Here is a 21691-nt window from a genome sequence, read left to right on the forward strand (position 1 = left end):
CAATAAAACACCTCCTGCTTTGACCCTCTCGTTCTCTTCTTCGACTTTCGTGTCTTTCTTTCTTTCTCTATAGCGTTCGATGAGAGAATAACAAAGAGGGAAAAAAACACACACAACAAACTACCATTAACAAGTGCTTCTTCTCTTTTATTTACGCTGTCTTTACCTTCGCCTTTTTATATTCCTATAATTTTTTTTTTTTTTTTGTATTTTTGGGACAAAAATTATAGATAACAGAGTCCCACCAATCATTCAAAAGAATATATTGCATTTTGGATTTGTGGGTATGAATTGTTAGCCAATTCGAGCTCTAATGAGTTATTCTGAAATAAAAATTTTAATTTGTTGTGTGTTGGAATGAGCAAATTTGTTTAATTGATGGATGGATCCATTTTGAGAATCGGGCGAATTAATTGTTCCTTTTTTTTTACCAAATTCTGTGGTGAAAATTGTTTCCTTTTGATTATTTTTTAATCTGGGTATTTGTTTATCCCGGGTGTTTTTTTTTTTCCCCTAATTTTTTTATTTGTTTTATTTTTTTTTCTTAAATTACGGAATTTGAGTTTACCAGTAAGAAAAACCACCCAGATAAGCTTTTTTACAGAAAAAACTACGCAGGTTCAGATAGGGTCTTTAGTCATTAATTGGTGTTTTGAGGTTTAGATACTATGAAGGTGGTTGTTTGACTAAAAGGGATTGGGTTGCACTGTATTTAGATTGGGAAACTCGATGAAGCAGTGGGATTTTAACTGACTTCTTTTGAATGGATGATTGGGCGAAATGAGAAAGCTAGTTCGGAGAGTTCTCTATACAAGGAAGCCATGTTACCATAAAGGATAGCTAACTCTGACGTTTAATAAGATTAAAATTTGTGTATGCTGTGACATATTGTGATTTTTCTTGGGTTGTAGCATGCTGGTTGTGCATAATTATGGTATGATCAATATCATTTACTCCAGTAAGGATTAAGTATTGTGGCTTTTTTGACCATATTGGTTAGATTTCATGTTGTTTTTGTAGCAGTTATGAAATAGGGTTTCAGGTATATTGTTCTACACTTTGGTGTATGCAATCATGCATAATGAAGACAAAAGAAGAGAGAAGAAAGATTTAAACTTAACCATAACCTTATCTTTCTGCACATTTTGTCTTAGAAAACTTAAAGAAATTATTAACTAGGAAGAATTAGCGAAATATTGGTACTATACCTTTCTTTTGGTATTTTTTTTTCTTGTTTAATAATATGGATGCCTATTCAACCAAACTGATCCACTGCCCAACTTACCCATGAAGATTATTGGAGAATGACATATTTCATTGATAACAATATGACAACCAGGGTGGCAAATGACTTTTTGCAAAAGATAGGGGTCCAATGTAATTGGGCCATTACAAATATAACGTAACTAGGACTCAGTCGAACCGAGTAGCTCGTGCGTACTCGGATTCGACTAGTGTCGAGCTCGGGCTCGACTCGGCAGAGAACGAGTAGTTCCGAGTTCGAGCTCAACGTCAAGCTGTGAAAACTGTCGAGCTTTTCAGGCTCGACTGAACTATTCGCGAGCTGTTGGCGAACTGGAGACGTCATCGAGCAGGAGATCGAGCTGTGTTAATATTTCCCCTAAAATCTGAAATCAAGTCCTCTTGGCCAAAAACAGAGATTCAGCTATTCACCTCCAAAACACAGCGCAAGATTTGAAACCCCATTGTCCAGCCTTCATCCAGCCTTCATTCAACTATAAGACCAGCGACCAGCTTCAGCTACTACCGTCCACCATCGTCTTCCCTCTTCACTTCCTACTGCACAAGGTACATTTTGCTACTTTTTGACACCCAAAGTTGTCTCTTGCCGTGAGTTCATTCTACTGTTTAAGTTGATTACAAATTCTGTTTTTCTCTCTCTTTAGTTACGAATTCTTCTGGGTTATGTGACTTTGCTGCGTATTTGGAAATTGGAAGATGGGTGATATGGTTGCATTAATTTGGAAGTTGTAGAGAAGTTGTTATTTGTTTGATGAAATGCCTCTAAAGAAGAGTTATGCTAATATCACATGTTTGTTAGTGCTGCCTAAAATAAATTGTTTTTGCTGTCAAGTTACAGAACAAATCACCTAATATGTTTTCAGTATTATACTTTCATAAAGATTTGGGAAATGAGTAATGTTGTGCATGAGGTTAGTGTTGATAAAATAATGGAGCTCTGTCGTGGTAGCCTCTCCCCTTTTCTAAAATTTCACCACTAGGGGTGACAGGATCCAATCATTGTTCATTATATGAGTTCATCCCAATAGCTGCAATTTTCTTCATAGCATGTTCTAAGTTTCTGCTTGATTAGTTTTAACTGATGCAGGTTGATTTGAGGAATTGATGTTGCAGAGCTGTAGATTTGCTGCAAGTATTGTGTAGAACTGCAGGTTTAATGGTGAGTTGCAGTTAATTTGCACTGCAGATTAATGCAGCTTGGTTTGAGGAGTTGATTGTTGCAGAACTGCAGATTTGCTGCAAGTATTAGTGTAGAAAGCAGGTTTTATGGGGAAGCAGTTGATTGCCACTGCAGATTAATGCAGGTTGGTTTAAGGAGTTGATTGTAGGTTGGTTATGAGTGTGATTGTTGCAAAGCTGCAAATTTGTTGGAGCTGATATTGCTGCAAGTTTAATTGTTGCAATTTTAAATGTGAAATTTGAAGTTTAATGAGTTGACTTGAGAAAACGGTTTAAGCTGCAAGATTAATGCAGGTTTGAGAAGTTTTTGAGGAGGCATATTGAGATAGTTGAAAAGTAAACCAGTTTTGCTTAGGGGAATATTAGCAAAAGATTATAATCAACTGGACTGTTTTATTTATATATTCAGTAAAGCATGCATTCTTGAGGGTTCTCTACACTCTGCGTGATTTGTCTTCATTAATGCCGCTGACAATTTCCTCCACATGCAATCAGTTTTTGTTTTCTAGTATTTGTCCATTGGCCTCTCTAAAAGCAGTGGCTTTGATAATTACATTAGTCATTCCTTTCTTCTTGTAACTTTCCCAATAACAATATTATAATTCCCAATTTTATTATATATTGGGACCCATATGCGTCCCAATAATGTGGTTTTGATTATAAATTACCACTATCATTAATATATTAAACTCGTTTTAAATGCTATTATTTTAAGAATTAGACTAATTTGGTTATTGTATTAGGCGTATAGCAGCCTTAAGTGGTCTGAAGTCGTTGGAATACAATATATTAAGTTTTTGTATATTAGAATATTATATACGGAACCCACTGAATCATCAGCTTTCGGAGGGCATCTACTACAGAAAATCTGAATAATACTTGGAATTGGAATCGAATTGTGTAACACGTTCAGAAAAATTAAAGAATCTGAATAATACTTAGAGAAGGACTTTGAGTCCTAGACGAAATTTACAAAGTTAACAATTTTAGTAGTTAATAGTTTAAAAAGTAAAATCACACTTGATCAAATCCAAAATAAGAAAACGATCTTGCAAGTATTTCAAAAAATGGTAATAAAAACAGAGATCTCAAAAACAGAGTGTTTGTTCATTGTTTGTTCCCTCTCCCAGTAACAATTGAATCTCGGACAATAAGGAAAATAGATAGAGAATGTAAAACCAGAAATCTAAAACCGGGTTTGCCATCAAAATATTACACAATGCGAAAATAAAAAAAATAAAAAGAAGAACGATGCACTGAAAGTTCTGTTCTACTTTCGACAGAAAAAATCTCTGCAACCTGCGGCACATGTGTAAAATACGAACATGTTACAGTTGAAACTTTTTCGGATGCAAACCAGCATCGTTATAATCATACAACATAAAGTAGATGACCTTATATATCAAAGACATTACATGAACACAAGCCATCTGCCAAAAGTGGAAAACAGAGAAGAAAAGCCATTGATTAGCTTTACCTACTACCAAAAGATGACAAATGTTAGTTGAAATGAGCAGTTTCAGAGCTCTATTTCTATGAACTTGAAACACTGAAACTTTTGTGGGTGCTTTGCGTTTATGACAGTTCATTACAAGTTTATATACAAATGCTGTTATACCCTGGGAAATAAAGGGCTGACGTGGGAAAGTCACGTTACGGGTGACCTGCCCGTCAGGGCAACATGCACACGTCAGACCTTCAAAGTAACATGGAGTCACACGCGTCCATTCCTCTGGCAAGTCGTGCGAAATCAGCTTGGAAAAAGGAAAATGGGACGTAAAGCCGGATTAATCCTGACAATCACACCAACCCATGGATTTAATGATTATTACACGCTTCAGTTTGAAATAAAATGGGAAGACCCCTCCATTAGGGGGATTCGGCCATTCTTGACAAAAAACAACTCTCTCTCTTGTAAAAGAAAAACACTTACTTTCATAACTTTTTGTACGTCAGTCCGCTTCGCGACCTGACCACACTAATATAATACAATCAGTGGACGTAGGATTTGCTACCTTAGCATCCGAACCACTTTAAAAGCCTTCTTGCATATTTCATGAGGCTCCATTATCACGTGTGTTAATTCATCAAATAGCATTATCCACGTGAGAATTGGTTGGTGCCATAAACGAGCATTAACAAATGCCATTGCTTTGCTTGAATAACAAGCATTATGCCACAACGCTCCACAAGGTGTTTTTTTATAAGATCAATCATAGCGATGAAGAAAACTAAAGAAATGATCAGTCCAGAATTAAAAGGTTCAAAAATCCACCCAAAAAGTTTCAGGCAAGGTATGCACCAGTCGTTGCCATGAGATAAGCGAGTTCCACTAACCAAATAAATTTGATTCCCTTACCGTCAATTACTGATTTTGTTCATTTTGATTTGCTGTTCATTTTGATTTGCTGTGTAAAAGTCTTTTGAGAAAAACCCAGATGAGTTGTTGAGTTCATGAGAGGCAAATGTGTTCATTTACACAAAAATGAAAATAATTGCAATAGTTGAAGCTGGGTTTGAAGAGAGAGAGAATGAAAAAGAGTTGTGAAGAAGAAGGTGGAAATTGGAGTGGTAATTCACATTGATGAGAAGAGGCAGTTTTGGGGAAATGAATGTCAATTGAGAACTGAAGCACGAAGCTGGTTGTGAGGATGCAGTGATACTGAGAAAGTGAAATGGTGAAACAGTGAGGATGCAGTGAAAAAATAACGGTCAGAAAACATGTCAGGATAGTTCTTAGGATTCCATTATCAGGGTAGGATTCTGTAAATAATAAAACAAACAACATTTCAAAAATCCGGTCTAAAATATAGATAAAAATAGTTAGCCAAACATGCAGATAATTCTTTTTATCTTTTGTCTCTTATCATACCATGGAGCTTTCCAAGGAAGAGTCTCTAACCATAGTGAACCTGTGTCATTTTATTTGTCAGTTTTTTAGATCATTTCTTTAATTAATTAATTTGTTTGTTTCTGTTTAATAGTGCATTCACACCATTAGGTCATTTTTTCATGGTGCGTGTGAGAGATTTTGGAAGTTAAAGTGCTATGAGATTTGAAATTTTATATTTATCTCAAATTTCTGTCAGATTATATGCGGAAAATATCTTTGAAGATGTTTTTACTGGAGTCAAAATATCAAAATCCTATGCCTAATTCTTTGTCATCCAATATCACTGGTTATAGCAACAAACCGCCGGATCAAGGTAATAACATTCATGAGAATTTTTCTCTTAAGACATAGAAAACTTCACTTGCAACTTGGTCTATCCCATCATACTTTTTGACAGGTAGAGTTGGTTAAATCTATTCACAAATGTGTCATGAATTCATGAATTATCATCTCAATTATAGTAATCCAATTAATAATCTACAGTTTTTGGACATTGATGACAAGCTTTGTGTTTTGAGAATGACACAAGGTGTCGTGCGTCAAACATGTCCCAAAAATCTTGATACCCTGGAAATGACAATGTGTATTTTAAAGTTTGAAAGTATTTTTTATTGGCAAAATAGTACCGAAAGCTGAAGGTATTAAGTAGATACCATACTAGATATTACACTCAATGGATTTAGGGTAGTTTAACATATTAAACATGTATTATTTACTATAACTGATTGTTTATTCATCGTGTAGAATATCATAGATTCTGTATCGATGACAAAAATAACAAGATGGGCAACATCTTTGGCTGGATGTAATTGAACATGCCATTTAAAAAGATAATTAATTCCCTGGAGTGATTTGTTAAGTTCCCAAATTGGGGTAGGTGAAATAAAATTCTGTTATGAATTTATGTTCTGAGAAAGATTAATGTTAAAAAGAATTTGGAGTTTGATTATATTGAAAGTTTTGGTTTATTTTATGTAAAATTGGAAAAGAGTTAGATCCTAGATAAATTTTGATAGTATTAAAGATTTTGATTAATTTGTCATTGTTAACTAGGAAATATCTTAAAATTTCAAGAGTAAATGCTTTAGGGTTAGTTAAGTCATTGCACCATGTATTGAACATATGACAATTCATTGATAACAATATGACAACTAGGGTGGCAAATGACTTTTTGCAAAAATAGGGGTCCAATGTAATTGGGCCATTACAAATATACCGGCAACAGGACTGCGTCGAACCGAGTAGCTCGTGAGCTACTCGGATTCGACTAGTGTCGAGCTCGGGCCGACTCGGCAGAGAACGAGTAGTTCTCGAGTTCGAGCTCAACGTCAAGCTCGTGAAAAATGTCGAGCTTTTCAGGCTCGACTCGAACTATTGCGAGCTGTTCGGCGAAATGGAGACGTCATTCGAGAGGAGATGAGCTGGTAATATTTCCCTAAAATCTGAAATCAAGCATTTTTCGGCCAAAAACAGAGTTCAGCTATTCACCTCCAAAACACAGCGCAAGATTTGAACCACCATTGTCCAGCCTTCATCCAGCCTTCATTCAACTACTAAGACCAGCGACCAGCTTCAGCATACATCCACCTCGTCTTCCCTTCCATTCCTACTGCCACAAGGTACATTTTGCTACTTTTTGACACCCAAAGTTGTCTCTTGCCGTGAGTCTATTCTACTTGTTTAAGTTGATTACAAATTTCTTTGTTTTCTCTCTCTTTAGTTACGAATTCTTCTGGGGTTATGGTGACTTTGCTGCGTATTTGGAAATTGGAAGATGGGTGAATGAGTTGCATTAATTTTGGAAGTCTGTAGAGAAGTTGTTATTTGTTGTGTGAATGCCTCTAAGAGAAGAGTTATTGCTAATATCACATGTTTGTTCAACTGCTGCCTAAAATAAATTGTTTTTGCTGTCAAGTTACAGAACAAATCACCTAATATGTTTCAGTATTATTACTTTCATAATAGATTTGGGAAATGAGTAATGTATGTGCATGAGGTTAGTGTTGATAAAATATATGGAGCTCTTGTCGTGGTAGCCTCTCCCCTTTCTAAAATCACCACCCTAGGTGATGACAGGATCCAATCATTGTTCATTATATGAGTTCATCCCAATAGCTGCAATTTCTTCATAGCAGTTCTAAGTTTCTGCTTGATTAGTTTTAACTGATGCAGGTTGATTTGAGGAATTGATTGTTGCAGAGCTGTAGATTTGCTGCAAGTATAGTGTAGAACTGCAGGTTTAATGGCTGAGTTGCAGTTAATTTGCAAGCAGATTAATGCAGCTTGGTGGAGGAGTTGATTGTTGCAGAACTGCAGATTTGCTGCAAGTATTAGTGTGAACTGCAGGTTTAATGGTTGAATTGCAGTTGATTTGCACTGCAGTTAATGCAGGTTGGTTTAAGGAGTTGATTGTAGGTTGGTTTGATGAGTTGATTGTTGCAAAGCTGCAAATTTGTTGGAGCTGATATTGCTGCAATGTTATGTTGCATTTTAAATGAAATTTTGAAGTTTAATGAGTTGACTTGAGAAAACGGTTTAAGCTGCAAGATTAATGCAGGTTTGAGAAGTTGATTTGAGGAGGCATATTGAGATAGTTGAAAAGTAAACCAGTTTTTGTCTAAGGGGAAGTATTAGCAAAAGATTATAATCAACTGGACTGTTTTTATTCATTATAATCAGTAAAGCATGCATTCTTGAGGTCTCTACACTCTGCTCGTGATTTGTCTTCATTAATGCCGCTGACAATTTCTCCACATGCAATCAGTTTTTGTTTTCTAGTATTTGTCCATTGGCCCTCAAAATGCAGTGGCTTGATAATTACATTAGTCATTCCTTTCTTCTTGTAACTTTCCAATAACAATATATATATTCCAATTTTTATAATATATTGGGACCCTATGCGTCCCAATAATGTGAGTTTTGATTATAATTACCACTTATACATAATATATAAACTCGTTTAAATGACTATTATTTTAAGAATTTTAGACAATTTGGTTTATGGTATAGGCGTATAGCAGCCTTAAAGTGTTCTGAAGTCGTTGGAATACAATATATTATATGTTTTTGTATATCTAGAAATTATATTACGGAACCCACTTGAATCATAGCTTTCGGAGGGCATCTACTACAGAAAAATCTGAATAATACTTGGAAATTGGAATCGAATTGTGTAACACGTTCAGAAAAATTAAAGAATCTGAATAATACTTAGAGAAGGACTTTGAGTCCTAGACGAAATTTACAAAGTTAACAATTTTAGTATGTTAATTAGTTTAAAAGTAAAATCACACTATTGATCAAATCCAAAATATAAGAAAACTGATTCTGCAAGTATTTCAAAAAAGGTAATAAAAACAGAGATCTCAAAAACAGAGTGTTTGTTTATTGTTTGGTTCTCTCTCTCCAGTAACAATTGAATCTCGGACATAAGGAAAATAGATAGAGAATGTAAAACCAGAAATCTAAAACCGGGTTTGCCATCAAAATATTAACATGCGAAAATAAAAAAAATAAAAAAAGAAGAACGATGCACTGAAAGTTCTGTTCTACTTTCGACAGAAAAAATCTCTGCAACCTGCGGCAATGTGTAAAATACGAACATGTTACAGTTGAAACTTTTTCGGATGCAAACCAGCATCGTTATAATCATAAAATATAAGTAGATGACCTTATATACAAAGACATTACATGAACACAAGCCATCTGCCAAAAGTGGAAAACAGAGAAGAAAGCCATTGATTAGCTTTACCTACTACAAAAGATGACAAATGTTAGTGAAATGAGCAGTTTCAGAGCTCTATTTCTATGAACTTGAAACACTTGAAACTTTTGTGGGTGCTTTGGTTTATGGCAGTTCATTACACGTTTATATACAAATGGTGTTAACCCTGGAAAATAAGGGCTGACGTGGGAAAGTCACGTACGGGGACCTGCTCCCGTCAGGGCAACATGCACACGTCAGACCTTCAAGTAACTGGAGCTCACACGCGTCCATTCCTCTGCGCAAGTCGTGCGAAATCGCTTGGAAAAAGGAAAATGGGACGTAAGCCGGATTACATCCGACAATCACACCAACCCATGGATTTAATGATGATTACACGCTTCAGTTTGAAATAAAATGAGGAAGACCCCTCATTAGGGGGATTCGGCCATTGACAAAAAACAACTTTTCTTGTAAAAGAAAAACACTTACTTTTCATAACTTTTTGTACGTCAGTCCGTTCGCGACCTGACCACACTAATATCAATACAAATCAGTGGACGTAGGATTTGTACCTTAGCATCCGAACCACTTTAAAGACTTCTTTGCATTATTCATTTGAGGCATCATTATCACGTGTGTAATCATCAAATGCATTATCCACGTGAGAATTGGTTGGTGCCTAAAACGAGCATTAACAAATGCCATTTGCTTTTGCTTGAATAACAGCATTATGCACCACACGCTCCACAAGGTGTTCTTTTTCATAAAGATCAATCATATGCGATGAAGAAAACTAAAGAATTTGATCAGTCCAGAATTAAAAGGTTCAAAAATCCACCACATAAAAAGTTTCAGGCAAGGTATGCACCACGTCGTTGCCATGAGATAAGCGAGTTCCACTAACAAATAAACTTTGATTCCCTTACCGTCAATATAGATTTTGTTCATTGATTTGCTGTTCATTTTGATTTGCTGTGTAAAATGTCTTTTGAGAAAAACCCAGATGAGTTGTTGAGTTATGAGAGGCAAATGTGTTCATTTTACACAAAAATGAAAATAATTGCAATAGTTGAAGTGGGTTTGAAGAGAGAGAGAATGAAAAAGAGTTGTGGAGAAGAAGGTGTAAATTGGAGTGGTAATTCACATTGATGAGAAGGGCAGTTTTGGGGAAATGAAAGGAAGAAGAAGACGCTGTGCTTTGATTTGCTGGGAAAAAGCTGCAAACGAGCTTGGCTGAGCTCGAACTCGGCTCGGCTCGGCTCGGCTGAAACTATACGAGTCGAGCCGAGTCGAGCTGAGCCATGAGTTTAATTGACGAGCCGAGCTCGAGCTCAAGTGGAGCTCGACGAGCCGAGCTCGAGTCGAGCTCCACCATCTCACGAGCCGAGCTCGAGCCGGCTACTACTCGGTCGCGGCTCGTATGCATACCTAAGTCAAACCCAATGAAATTAAATTATCAACACTGTATAACAGGTAACGTTTCTGCAGTAATTTTAACAGTACCCTATATAGATAAATAAAGAATAATAAATAAAAACAAATCTTTTTAGTTGAATGGAGACGAGAATTGAAACACCATTTCAATTTTAGAATGAATTAAATAGCCATAAAGTTTGAAACTCTTTCGAATTTGAGATGTAAAATGGGGGAATATCCATAAACAAAAAAAAAAAAAATAAAACACCTCCTGCTTTGACCTCTCGTTCTCTTCTTCGACTTTCGTGTCTTTCTTTCTTTCTCTATAGCGTTCGATGAGGAATAACAAAGAGGGAAAAAAACAACACAACAAAACTACCATTAACAAGTGCTTCTTCTCTTTTATTTACGCTGTCTTTACCTTCGCCTTTTTATATTCCTATAATTTTTTTTTTTTGTATTTTTGGGACAAAATTATAGATAACAGAGTCCCACCAATTATTCAAAGAATATATTGCATTTGGATTGTGGGTATGAATTGTTAGCCAATTCGAGCTCAATGAGTTATTCTGAAATAAAAATTTTAATTTGTTGTGGTTGGAATGAGCAAATTTGTTTAATTGATGGATGGATCCATTTTGAGAATCGGGCGAATTAATTGTTCCTTTTTTTTACAAATTTGTGGTGAAAATTGTTTCCTTTTGATTATTTTAATCGGGTATTTGTTTATCCCGGGTGTTTTTTTTTTCCCCTAATTTTTTATTTGTTTTATTTTTTTTCTTAAATTACGGAATTGAGTTTACCAGTAAGAAAAACCACCCAGATAAGCTTTTTTACAGAAAAAACTACGCAGGTTCAGATAGGGTCTTTAGTCATAATTGGTGTTTTGAGGTTTAGATACTATGAAGGTGGGGTTTGACTAAAAGGGATTGGGTTGCAATGTATTTAGATTGGGAAACTCGATGAAGCCGTGGGATTTTAACTGACTTCTTTGAATGGATGATTGGGCGAAATGAGAAAGCTAGTTCGGAGAGTTCTCTATACAAGGAAGCCATGTTACCATAAGGATAGTAACTCTGACGTTTAATAAGATTAAAATTTGTGTATGCTGTGACATATTGTGATTTTCTTGGGTTGTAGCATGCTGGTTGTGCATAATTATGGTATGATCAAATCATTTACTCAGTAAGGATTAAGTATTGGGCTTTTTGACCATATTGGTTAGATTTCATGTTGTTTTTGTAGCGTGTATGAAATAGGGTTTCAGGTATATGTTCTACCTTGGTGTATGCAATCATGCATAATGAAGACAAAGAAGAGAGAAGAAAGATTTAAACTTACCATAACCTTATCTTTTGCACATTTTGTCTTAGAAAACTTAAAGAAATTATTAACTAGGAAGAATTAGCGAAATATTGGTACTACCTTTCTTTTGGTATTTTTTTTTGTTTTAATAATATGGATGTATTCAACAAACGATCCACGCCCAACTTACCCATGAAGATTATTGGAGAGATAGGTCTCTATTGTTATTTTTTTTGTTAGACTTGGATTGACATTGACGCAAATTAGATTTGGGCTGTGCTTTGTTTGGTTGTCCATAACTCACTGTTTTGAACTGAAGGGCTGTGTAATATATATATATATTAATATTATATATATATATATATAATATATATATATATATAATATATAATTTTGTATGCATAATTATGTATTAGGAAATAGTGATCCCGCTGTTAAGTGGAGAAACTTAAAATGTGTTTCTAATCCTAAGAATCATTTTTGATGTTTACTTTTTTCACCCTAAATGAAGGTTCTTTTCTTTTTTATTTGTTCTTTTTCTTCTTTGCAGGTTTATTTTGTAATGGATTTTAATTTTTATGTAGTGTTTGTTACTTTGTTTTTAGGTTGGAATTTGATGTATACTAATAATTGGAGGCCTGCTTCTCAAGGCAGAGAACCTGTCATGGACACTGGTGATTGGAGAAATCACTTGCAGCCTGATTCACGACAAAGAATTGTCAACAAGATGTAAGTGCCTTTTTCTTTTTCTCCCTGCTATAAGTCTGTTGCTTAAAAATTAACACTCTTAGGTTTTTCAATTTGCCTTGGAATGTCTTGGATCCTATAGGCAATTGTACCGCTTTGTATATTAACTGAAGTTCTTACAAATCAACCAGAAAAAAAAAAAGGGTCAGAAGTCAATCACCAGTTAGTGAGACCACCATAAACGACTCTTTATCCACAGTTGACAAGTTGTTTGTTAAGTTGGTCATGTGAACATTGAGAATTGAAGCATGGATCAGCTAGCAGATAGGGGGCCTGTCTACGGATTTCGAATATAAAACTTGGGTGCCAAATTCATCTGATAGGGTTTAATGCACTCTGTCATTCTGGACTGCCATGTCATTTTGAATAATGTTACTATATGAGAATACATTCTTGTCTCAAAAATTATTGTTTGGAGTACTATTGTAATTTAGCTACAGAGAAATAACAGGTCAATGATAGCAAAAGAGGTTTCCTATAACCCCAAGGGGTTGGCCTGGTGGTCAAGGAGGTGTGCTCCCTTCCTTGACTTCTAAGGTTCAAACCTTGGGGCCACCTACCTCAATGCATAATTGTGACTTATCCAGTTCATTGGGTTTATAGGGTATTCAATGGATTCTAGAGATTAATTGAGATGCACGTAAGCTGGTCTGGACACCTCGGTTACCACAAAAAAAAAAAAAAAAAAAAAAAAAGAAATAGAAAAAAAATAGGTTTCCTGCTTAGTAGTTCTTTATCATTAATGTGTACTTATATTGTGTTAAGATGGAAACCAGGGAGTGTGAAAGATGCTCACTACAAATAAAAGGATTTAAGGTATTTTAAAATGGCATGTCGTAAACCAGATATTGATGTGTCACCATCTTGCTTGTGATGGAGTTATTTATCTAGAATTATGTGGTCTCATGTGATGATAAACATGGCTTATGTCATTATTAAGTCCATTCTTTTGAACATCGAGAGATATTTATTTACTCCAAATTCTTTCCCATGGAGGATATGATCACTCCACTTGGCTAATATCTATTCTCTTTTCTGGCAGCAATATTATGAGTTTGAAATTAAAATTGTATTACAAATAGGAAGCTGAAAATATTTTGAGTCATTGAGTTAGCATATGACTGTTTGTTTTACAAGTTGCTTTGAAAGAATATTCCTAGTTTGCTACTAATATTTGTGAGCATACAACCTAAACTTTCATTCTCAATAGTGATTGTGCAAACATTCCTTGGTTCTTTTTGGTATGAAAGGCTTAGCTGTCATGAAATATATGGTTTTTATTTAAGTAGGTTATGGAAAATTAAGGTTAGTTTCAAGTTGGTGCTTTCGAAAAAATTTCTTTTGTGGTTCGATTGTTACATCACATTATGGATTACCAAATAAGGTTTTTCTTGGTAAGAACAATACTTGCACGATCAGCAACTCACTTATGTTTTATTCTGCATAGCACGGATAACTGCAGAGGCATCTTCCTTTTCCTGGATTGAATGAACTCAAGAAAATTGCTGGAAGGTTTGAGGAGAAGATATATACTGCTGCAACAAGTCAGGTAAAATTTTGATCTGAGTTCTATGATGTTCATCAATGTATACATGAAAAAAAATAAAAACACTATTTCCATATATTTGCACTTCATTTTTGTGCTAGCCAGCTAGCCAATATTATTCTTCTTTTCAAATATCATAATTTTTTTAATCTTTTGCCTCTCATCATACCATGGAGCTTTCCAAGAAAATTCTCTGAACCTCTGTCATTTTATTTGTTTGTTTCTGTTTAATAGTGCATTCACACCATTAGGTCATTTTTTTTATGGTGCGTGTGAGAGATTTTGGAATTTAAAGTACTATGAGATTTGAAATTTTATATTTATCCCAAATTTCACTCAGATTATTTGCGGAAAATATCTTGGAAGATGCTTTCAATGGAGTCAAAATCTCAAAATCCTATGCCTAATTCTTTGCCATCCAGTACTGCTGGTAATAGCAACAAACCGCCGGATCAAGGTAATAACATTCATGAGAACTTTTCTCTTAAGACACTGAAAACTTCACTTGCAACTTGGTCTATCTAGTCATGCTTTTTGGCTGGTAGAGTTGGTTAAATCTATTCAAACATGTCATGAATGCATGAATTATCATCTCAATTATACTAATCCTATTAATAATCTATAGCTTTGGATATTGATGACAAGCTTTGTGTTTTGAGAAGGACACAAGGGGTCGTGTTAAACTTGTCCCAAAAATGTTGTTACCCTGGAAACGACATTGTGTATTTTAAAGTTTGGAAGTATTTTTTTATTGGCAAGATGCAACCAAAAGCTTAAGGTATTAAGTAGATACCATACTAGATGTTACACTCGATGGATTTAGGTTAGTTTAACATATTAAACATGTATTATTCACTATAACTGATTGTTTATTCCTTGTATAGAATACATAGATTCTGTATTGATAACAAAAATAACAAGATGGTCAACATCTTTGGTTGTATGAAATTGCACATGCCATTTAAAAAGATAATTAATTCCCTAGAGTGACTTGTTAAGTTCCCAAATCGGGAGGGCTGTGTAATTTGGCCAAACCATAGGGTAGGGGTAGGTGAAATAAAATTCTGTTATTTTCTTCTCCCTTCCTCCTCTTCTCTGCCCCCGCCCCAAAACCAAAAGAAATTTCACCCTTTTAATGGTGGATTTCCTTGTCTACTCTTAATCTAAATCCATCTAAAAGTCATTTTGTTCCTCTTGGTTTTCAAACGACTCTTTTAGTTAATTGTTACCTGCTTTTGTCGCTATGTTTTTCCCTCTTTAAGTTTTTTTATTGATTTCTATTCGTTTTCCTATTTTAAATAGGAACTCGCGTGGAATGCCAAGTTCATGACCAAGGGCAATCACTTCCTATCCCAATGTCAGCTAATCAGTCTCAACCACACCAACAGCTTTTATCCCAGAACATTCAGAATAACATGACATCAAATGGAGTTTCGGGCTCTTCTGGATTGCCATCTGCTCTTCCTTCTGTCTTTGTTTTATCACAGGCTCCAATGCCCAGTGTTGTAAACCAAAATTCCACCATGCAAAATATATCTGGTGCTTCACAGAACATGGTGTCTTCTATGGGGCAAGGGGCGCCCTCCAATCTCTGTGCCAATTCCCAGATGCAAATGCAAGGAAGGCAACTGGTTCTTCCCCCACAGCAACAACAGCAATCCCAGAATCCACATCAGTATATGTACCAGCAGCAGTTGCAACAACAATTTCTGAAGCAGAAGCTGCAGCATGGTAATCTCTCACACTCACTAATGCAACCTCACATGCACCAGCAGCAGCCGAACATACTACAGCCTAATCAGTTGCAATCTTCTCAGCAATCTGGTATGCAATCATCATCTGTTATGCAACCTTCCTTGATCCAGTCAGCCCCTCTCTCTAGTCTTCAGCAGAACCAGCAGACGCGTGTTCAACAGTGGACACAGTCCATGATGCAGCCGTGCCCACAATCAGTCCTTAGGCCACAGCATGGTTGGTATATCTTTACCTGCTTTCATGGTTATGTTTCTGGGATGTTTTATCCCTCTTAAGTTGGTTGTTATATCTTATTCTTTCTTTGGTTTTCCTATTTTAAATAGGGACTGGCATGCAAAACCAAGTTCATAACCAAGGGCAACCACTTCCTATCCCATTGTCAGCTAATCAGTCTCAGCCATGCCAACGGCTGTTCTCCCAGTACATTCAGAATAACATGACATCAACTGGACTTCCGGGTTCTTCTGGATTGCCATTTTTGCTTCCTTCTGTCTCTGGTTTAACAAAGACTCCAATCCCCAGTGTTGTAAACCAAAATTCCACCGTGCAAAATATATCTGGTGTTTCACAAAACACAATACCTTCATTGGGACAAGGGGTGCCCTCCAATCTCTTTGCCAATTCTCAGAGGGAAATGCAAGCAATGCTACAGGTTCTTCCCCAGCTGCAACAACACCAATCCCAGAACCCACAACAGCATATGCCATCAAAAGCTGCCTTCACAAAACCAGCAGCACCGATAACACTGCCGTCAATGATGCCTTCACAAAAACAGCGGCAGCAGCTAATGGGGCAACTTTCAAACGCTGCAAACATGCTGCAGAATCAGTTGATTGGCAAACAATATAGTGTTGGAGATATTGAGCAGCAACTACACCAGCGGTTGCTAGGACAGAAGAGTAATCTTCCAAAACTGCAGCAACAGATAAATCATGCTCTAATATTTTGTGTATTCTTTGTTTCTGTACTGTTGTGGTTCCTTTATCTCGTATGAACTTTATACTTGCCTGCGATTTGTTTTCTATATTGCTGTCAATTCCACTTTAAAAATTTGCATATGCGATCGGAGTTTTTCTTATAATATTGGAATTTCCTTTTTATTGCATGATTGTTCATTTCATTTCGAGTGTTCTTTGATCATTGAACTCTATGCCACGTGTATAAGTATAATTTTCTTGTTGCTGCTGGGGTAACGCAGAGCCTGATTCATGGTATGAGTTAATTGTCCTGGGTACAAATTCCCATTTAACTCAGGCTTACCCAATGTTGATCAGTTAAGCTTCTTTGGCTTGCACAGTTCAGGCCAGACAAGCAAATGCAGGTGATTGGCAACAGGAGGTCTACCAATAGGTTTTTTGTCAAGTTCCTTGCTGAAGTTTACTTAATACTTGGGATAAAATATCAAAGATACAGTCAATCAAAAACTATGAATATAACATTGTGAAACCCCAAGGGGTTGGCCTAGAGATAGTTGAGGTGCGCAGATGCTAATCCGAACATCCAGGTCGGCAAAAATAAAAAAATAAAAAAGTAACATTGTGAAAGAATTCCAGCAACATATTCTGATGGGACCTGGATAATGACGGTGTAGGAAAAGTGAAATCAGATAGCAAATAGTGGATTGAGGGGATGTTGGTAGGAAACTTCTATGGGTATAGGCTAGGACAGGTGGCGATTGGGGGTTGGGACAACCAAGGAATTTAGTTAGGGAGAGAGAGAGAGAGAGAGAGCTGGAGGATAAAAAGGGAGGGAGAGAGCAGATTAGGGCAAAGAAGAATATAGGAAAATTTGGGAGGAGCTAACCCTTGAAGTTAGCAATTAGGAAGGAGTTGGCCCTCGAAGTCCTTCGTTGTTTTTCCTTTCATATTTTGATTTTGTCATTTTGGGTTGATGTGCTAGGTATATTTTGTTGTTTGCTACCATTATTATTAGTTTGTTGGATATCGGTACACACATGTTTTCTTCCTATTTGTTGGTCGACGGCTGTTATCATTTTATTGTTTTGTTGAGTTTTGGGAGCGGGTTCTCATCAATTGGTATCAAAGCAGACGATTGTGGGGTATGGTTGGTACTAGACCTGGCAAAACGGGTGGATGGGCCGGGTACGAGCCGGGTCAAATGGGTACGGGTCGAAATATACGGGTCCAAAATATTGGACCTGTGCCCTACCCTATACGGGTACGGGTGGACCCGCGGGTGGACTCGTTTTTTCTCTCTCCAAATTTTAGCTTTTACAGTTTCATCCCTAATAGTTTTTAATTATGACAGTTACACCCCCAAAATTCCTGTAGTTTTAATTTTTTACATTTACACCCCCTAAATCAACTCTTTTAAGTTGATAGCTCCATTGCCTCAATACAAATATACACATGTTGGCATGAGTCTGCCTCGCAGCCAAACGAATTACCAAGGTCATGAACAAAGCCATCAACGGTGCATGCCTTGCCTAGTACACAGTAATTTAATACACTAAATTGTCAACTTTAGAGCAGAGAAACACGTTTTTTCAATACTAATCAGAGTCATCAGCTTATAGACTCCTATGATTTACCACCAATTACACAAAATAAGCAAACAGAAAATATTGTTGCATATGAGAGATAAAAACAATTGCATGAAGGATAAGTTTTCAACTCGTTTTATTAGAGTGAACAAGAAGATACGAGGCACTTTAATTTTCCCAGGTAAAAAACATCTCTTCTCTAATTTCAGAGATTGCTTCCTGACAAAATTGTGTCTGCTGTTTAAAGTTGAACAAGCGAGTTTTATCATCACACAATCTCAGGATGGTATATCATATCTCAGATCTTGGAATCTCTTCAGTAGGTTTGACTTGTATTTCTTGATTTCAGCCTCAAAGGATTTTGGAGTGGACCTCAAAAATAATATTGCCCCATTAGAGGATCGTGGAGTGGATTTTATATCTGATATTTGTCCCAGCACGGTGTAAAGCTCTAACTGCTTCATCTGTGTAACAGGACAATGGGAAAACAAATATTTGCAATAATAGGCATCACTTACTCCATTCCACATTTCAAACACAAAGGTCTTATGGATCTCTACATTCAATTTGCCTACTTCAAGGCATAATATAGCTTCTTGTGGGTGATTACTCATGGTTCACTTACCTTACACAAATTTGCCTCTCAACTATTGTTTGACAGATACAACATATTAGTAAATGTTATCATATTCTCTTTTATATCCATAGATTAACTCATAAGAGCATTTGAAATGCAAACATAACTAACCTGAGCAGAAAGGGCAACAAGAGCCTTCAGTGCTCTTATTCTTGAATCATAGTCTTCAGCATCCCCTAACATATATACAAGCTCCTACGTGCCACCAATCTCCACTATGTTCATCCTCCTTTCATCTGTGACCACTGACCAATAGCAAAACAAAATTACAATATCAGATGCAATCCATAAACAATCTCCAATCTTAACAATAATGTCATTAAAGAAGAAAGAACAAACTTTTACCATATGTTACAAAACAGTCTACTTTATGAGCTCCCACAACTTTAACAAAGGGAAATTGGATTCCAAAAGTAACATAGAGTGTCGCATCTTCAAATTATCTCCTAATTTTAGGAAATCATAAGATTAAGTTAAGAACCCTTCAAAGGCAGAAACTTTCAATAACATAAGCTAGTCGAAAACCAAGGCCACTAGCCGACGACGTGAGAGAGAAGAGATGACCAGCCGACGAGGATGAGTGACGGCGACCGGCGACTGTGGTACTGGGAATGGGAATGGGAATGACGGACTGGATGAATGAATTAGGGATTGTCGTACTGATGAGTGATGACTGACGAGTGACGATTAATCGAACTATCGAGAGGGAGTTACTCAGTTGACTGATTAGAGATTGAGAGGCTTATGTTGAAGATTGAGACGCGAGAGAGATGAGAGGCACAGCACGGGATAGAGTTTTGCTGAGTTAGGGCAGGTCACTTTTTAGGTTTTTACATTTTGCAAAAACGGGTACCCGCGGGTTCACCCCTTTAACCTGTCAGTTACACAGGTCGGGCTGGGTACGGGTCCAAAAAAAACATGTTCAATTTATTAAACCCGTACCCTATATTTTTTACCCAGGTACGGGCTGACCGCGCAGGTCTAGACCCGTTTTGGCAAGTCTAGTTGGTACTAGAATGGAGGTAAGGATTGATAATATTGAGAGGAAGCTGATGGGTGTCCAGAGAGATGTGTCCAGGTTATCTGAAAATGTGGGTGTCATGAGAGAAATGTTGATTGAGATGTAAAATTGGATGAGAAGGATGAAGAAGAAGAAGTTCGTAGAAGAAACTTATTTGGAAAAGCATACCAAAATATGGGTATTCCATAAGGGAACTTTGGGAACAATAGAAGAGATGGGTTGACCGAGGCACCAAGAACTTTAGGGGCAATTAATGATTAGAACCTTGGAGGACAAAATGAAGCTGGAAACTCGACCAATCCAGGGCATAATCGAGGTGAGATTGGTGGCCGGAAATTGGAGATACCCATTTTTTCGACGAAGACCCACGTAAGTGGCTGTTCAGAATCGAGCGATACTTCAATGTTAACGGAAAAGCAACGTCGGAGAGACTTGCAGCAACAGTCGCGTGCATGGACAAGGATGAGGGAGGTGCATACGAATCATTGATGGGAACCGACAGCTGGGTATGGTGGAGGAGCATCATCGGAGATTGAAAGTTATCTCTACCCCTTTAGTTGAGGAGAAAGAAGAAGTTTTTATTCACGCTTTTTATGATGGGCTAAAATCAAAATTTCGGGCCAAAATCAAGGTTGCCCAATCTAGTAATTTAGTTCACTTATTAGGTTTGGCTCAATGAATAGAGGAGAAAAATTAGGTCTTAGAGGATTTAAAAATTGGGCTAAGCAAACATGGGAGATCAGTTGGGCTAAATGGGTTTAGTCATGGGCATGAGCTTTGGTCATTAGAGAATGGATTGGGCCAAGGCTTTAATTTAGTTGAAAATGGTTTGGGCAGAGGGTTTAATTCAATAGATAATGGACTAGGCAAGGGTTTTAATTCATCCGAGTTTTGGTTGGGTGGAACAATTGGGTCAATAGAAAATGGGTCTAGGGTCCAATCTAATTTAAACAAGATCACAAACAACTCCAAATCGAATTCTTTCAACAATCATTCGTGATACTCTAGAAACTCATCGCCGGCGCATCAATCTTGGGAAGAAGCATCGTCCGGCATAGCGACAATTGCCAGTACCAAAGTACAAACTCGAAAGCGCTTTGAACAATCGATTCCATCTTCCCTCAACCGCGAACACCCCTTTTCCGACGAATGATAAAGAATGAGGAAGAGTTGGGTAAAGAAGAAGAGGGAGGTGAAGAAGTGGAGGAGCGGGATGGTGTCAAGTAAATAATCTTCGTCTTCCCACCTTCACGAAAAGGGGGTACTGCTTAGGGAAGGTAATGATGGGACCTGGATAATGAGGGTGTAGGAAAAGTGAAATAAGATAGCAAGTAATGGATTGAGGGGATGTTGGTAGGAAACTTCCATGGGTATAAGTTAGGACAGGTAGCAATTGGGGGTTAGGACAGCCAAGGAATTCAGTTAGGGAGAGAGAGAGAGAGAGAGAGAACTGAAGGATAAAATAGGAAGGAGAGAGCAGATTAGTGCAGAGAAGAATATAGGAAAATTTGGGAGGAACTGGCCCTCGAAGTTAGCAATTAGGGAGGAGTTAGCCCTCGAAGTCCAGCATTGTTTTTCCTTTCATATTTTGATTTTGATATTTTGGGTTGCTGGGTATATTTTATTGTTTACTACCATTGTTATCAGTTTGTTGAATATCAATATACACATATATTTCTTCCTATTTGTTGGCTGATGGTTGTTACTATTTTACTGTTTT

The 21691-nt window shown here is 36.8% G+C and overlaps 1 protein-coding gene across 1 annotated transcript in view; it reads left to right on the forward strand.

The window, feature by feature from the left end:
* Positions 1-270: 270 nt before the first annotated feature.
* Positions 271-21691, forward strand: part of LOC116118719 (mediator of RNA polymerase II transcription subunit 15a-like) — a 32985-nt gene continuing 11564 nt past the window's right edge. Inside the window, exons 1-2 of the mRNA XM_031404690.1 lie at positions 271-284; positions 12368-12491. Coding sequence (XP_031260550.1) covers positions 12379-12491 — 113 coding nt within the window. The 5' untranslated portion in view covers positions 271-284; positions 12368-12378. The remainder of the gene's footprint in view (positions 285-12367; positions 12492-21691) is intronic.

This window comes from Pistacia vera, unplaced genomic scaffold, assembly GCF_008641045.1.
Source record: "Pistacia vera cultivar Batoury unplaced genomic scaffold, PisVer_v2 Contig857, whole genome shotgun sequence".
NCBI classification, from domain to species: domain Eukaryota; kingdom Viridiplantae; phylum Streptophyta; class Magnoliopsida; order Sapindales; family Anacardiaceae; genus Pistacia; species Pistacia vera.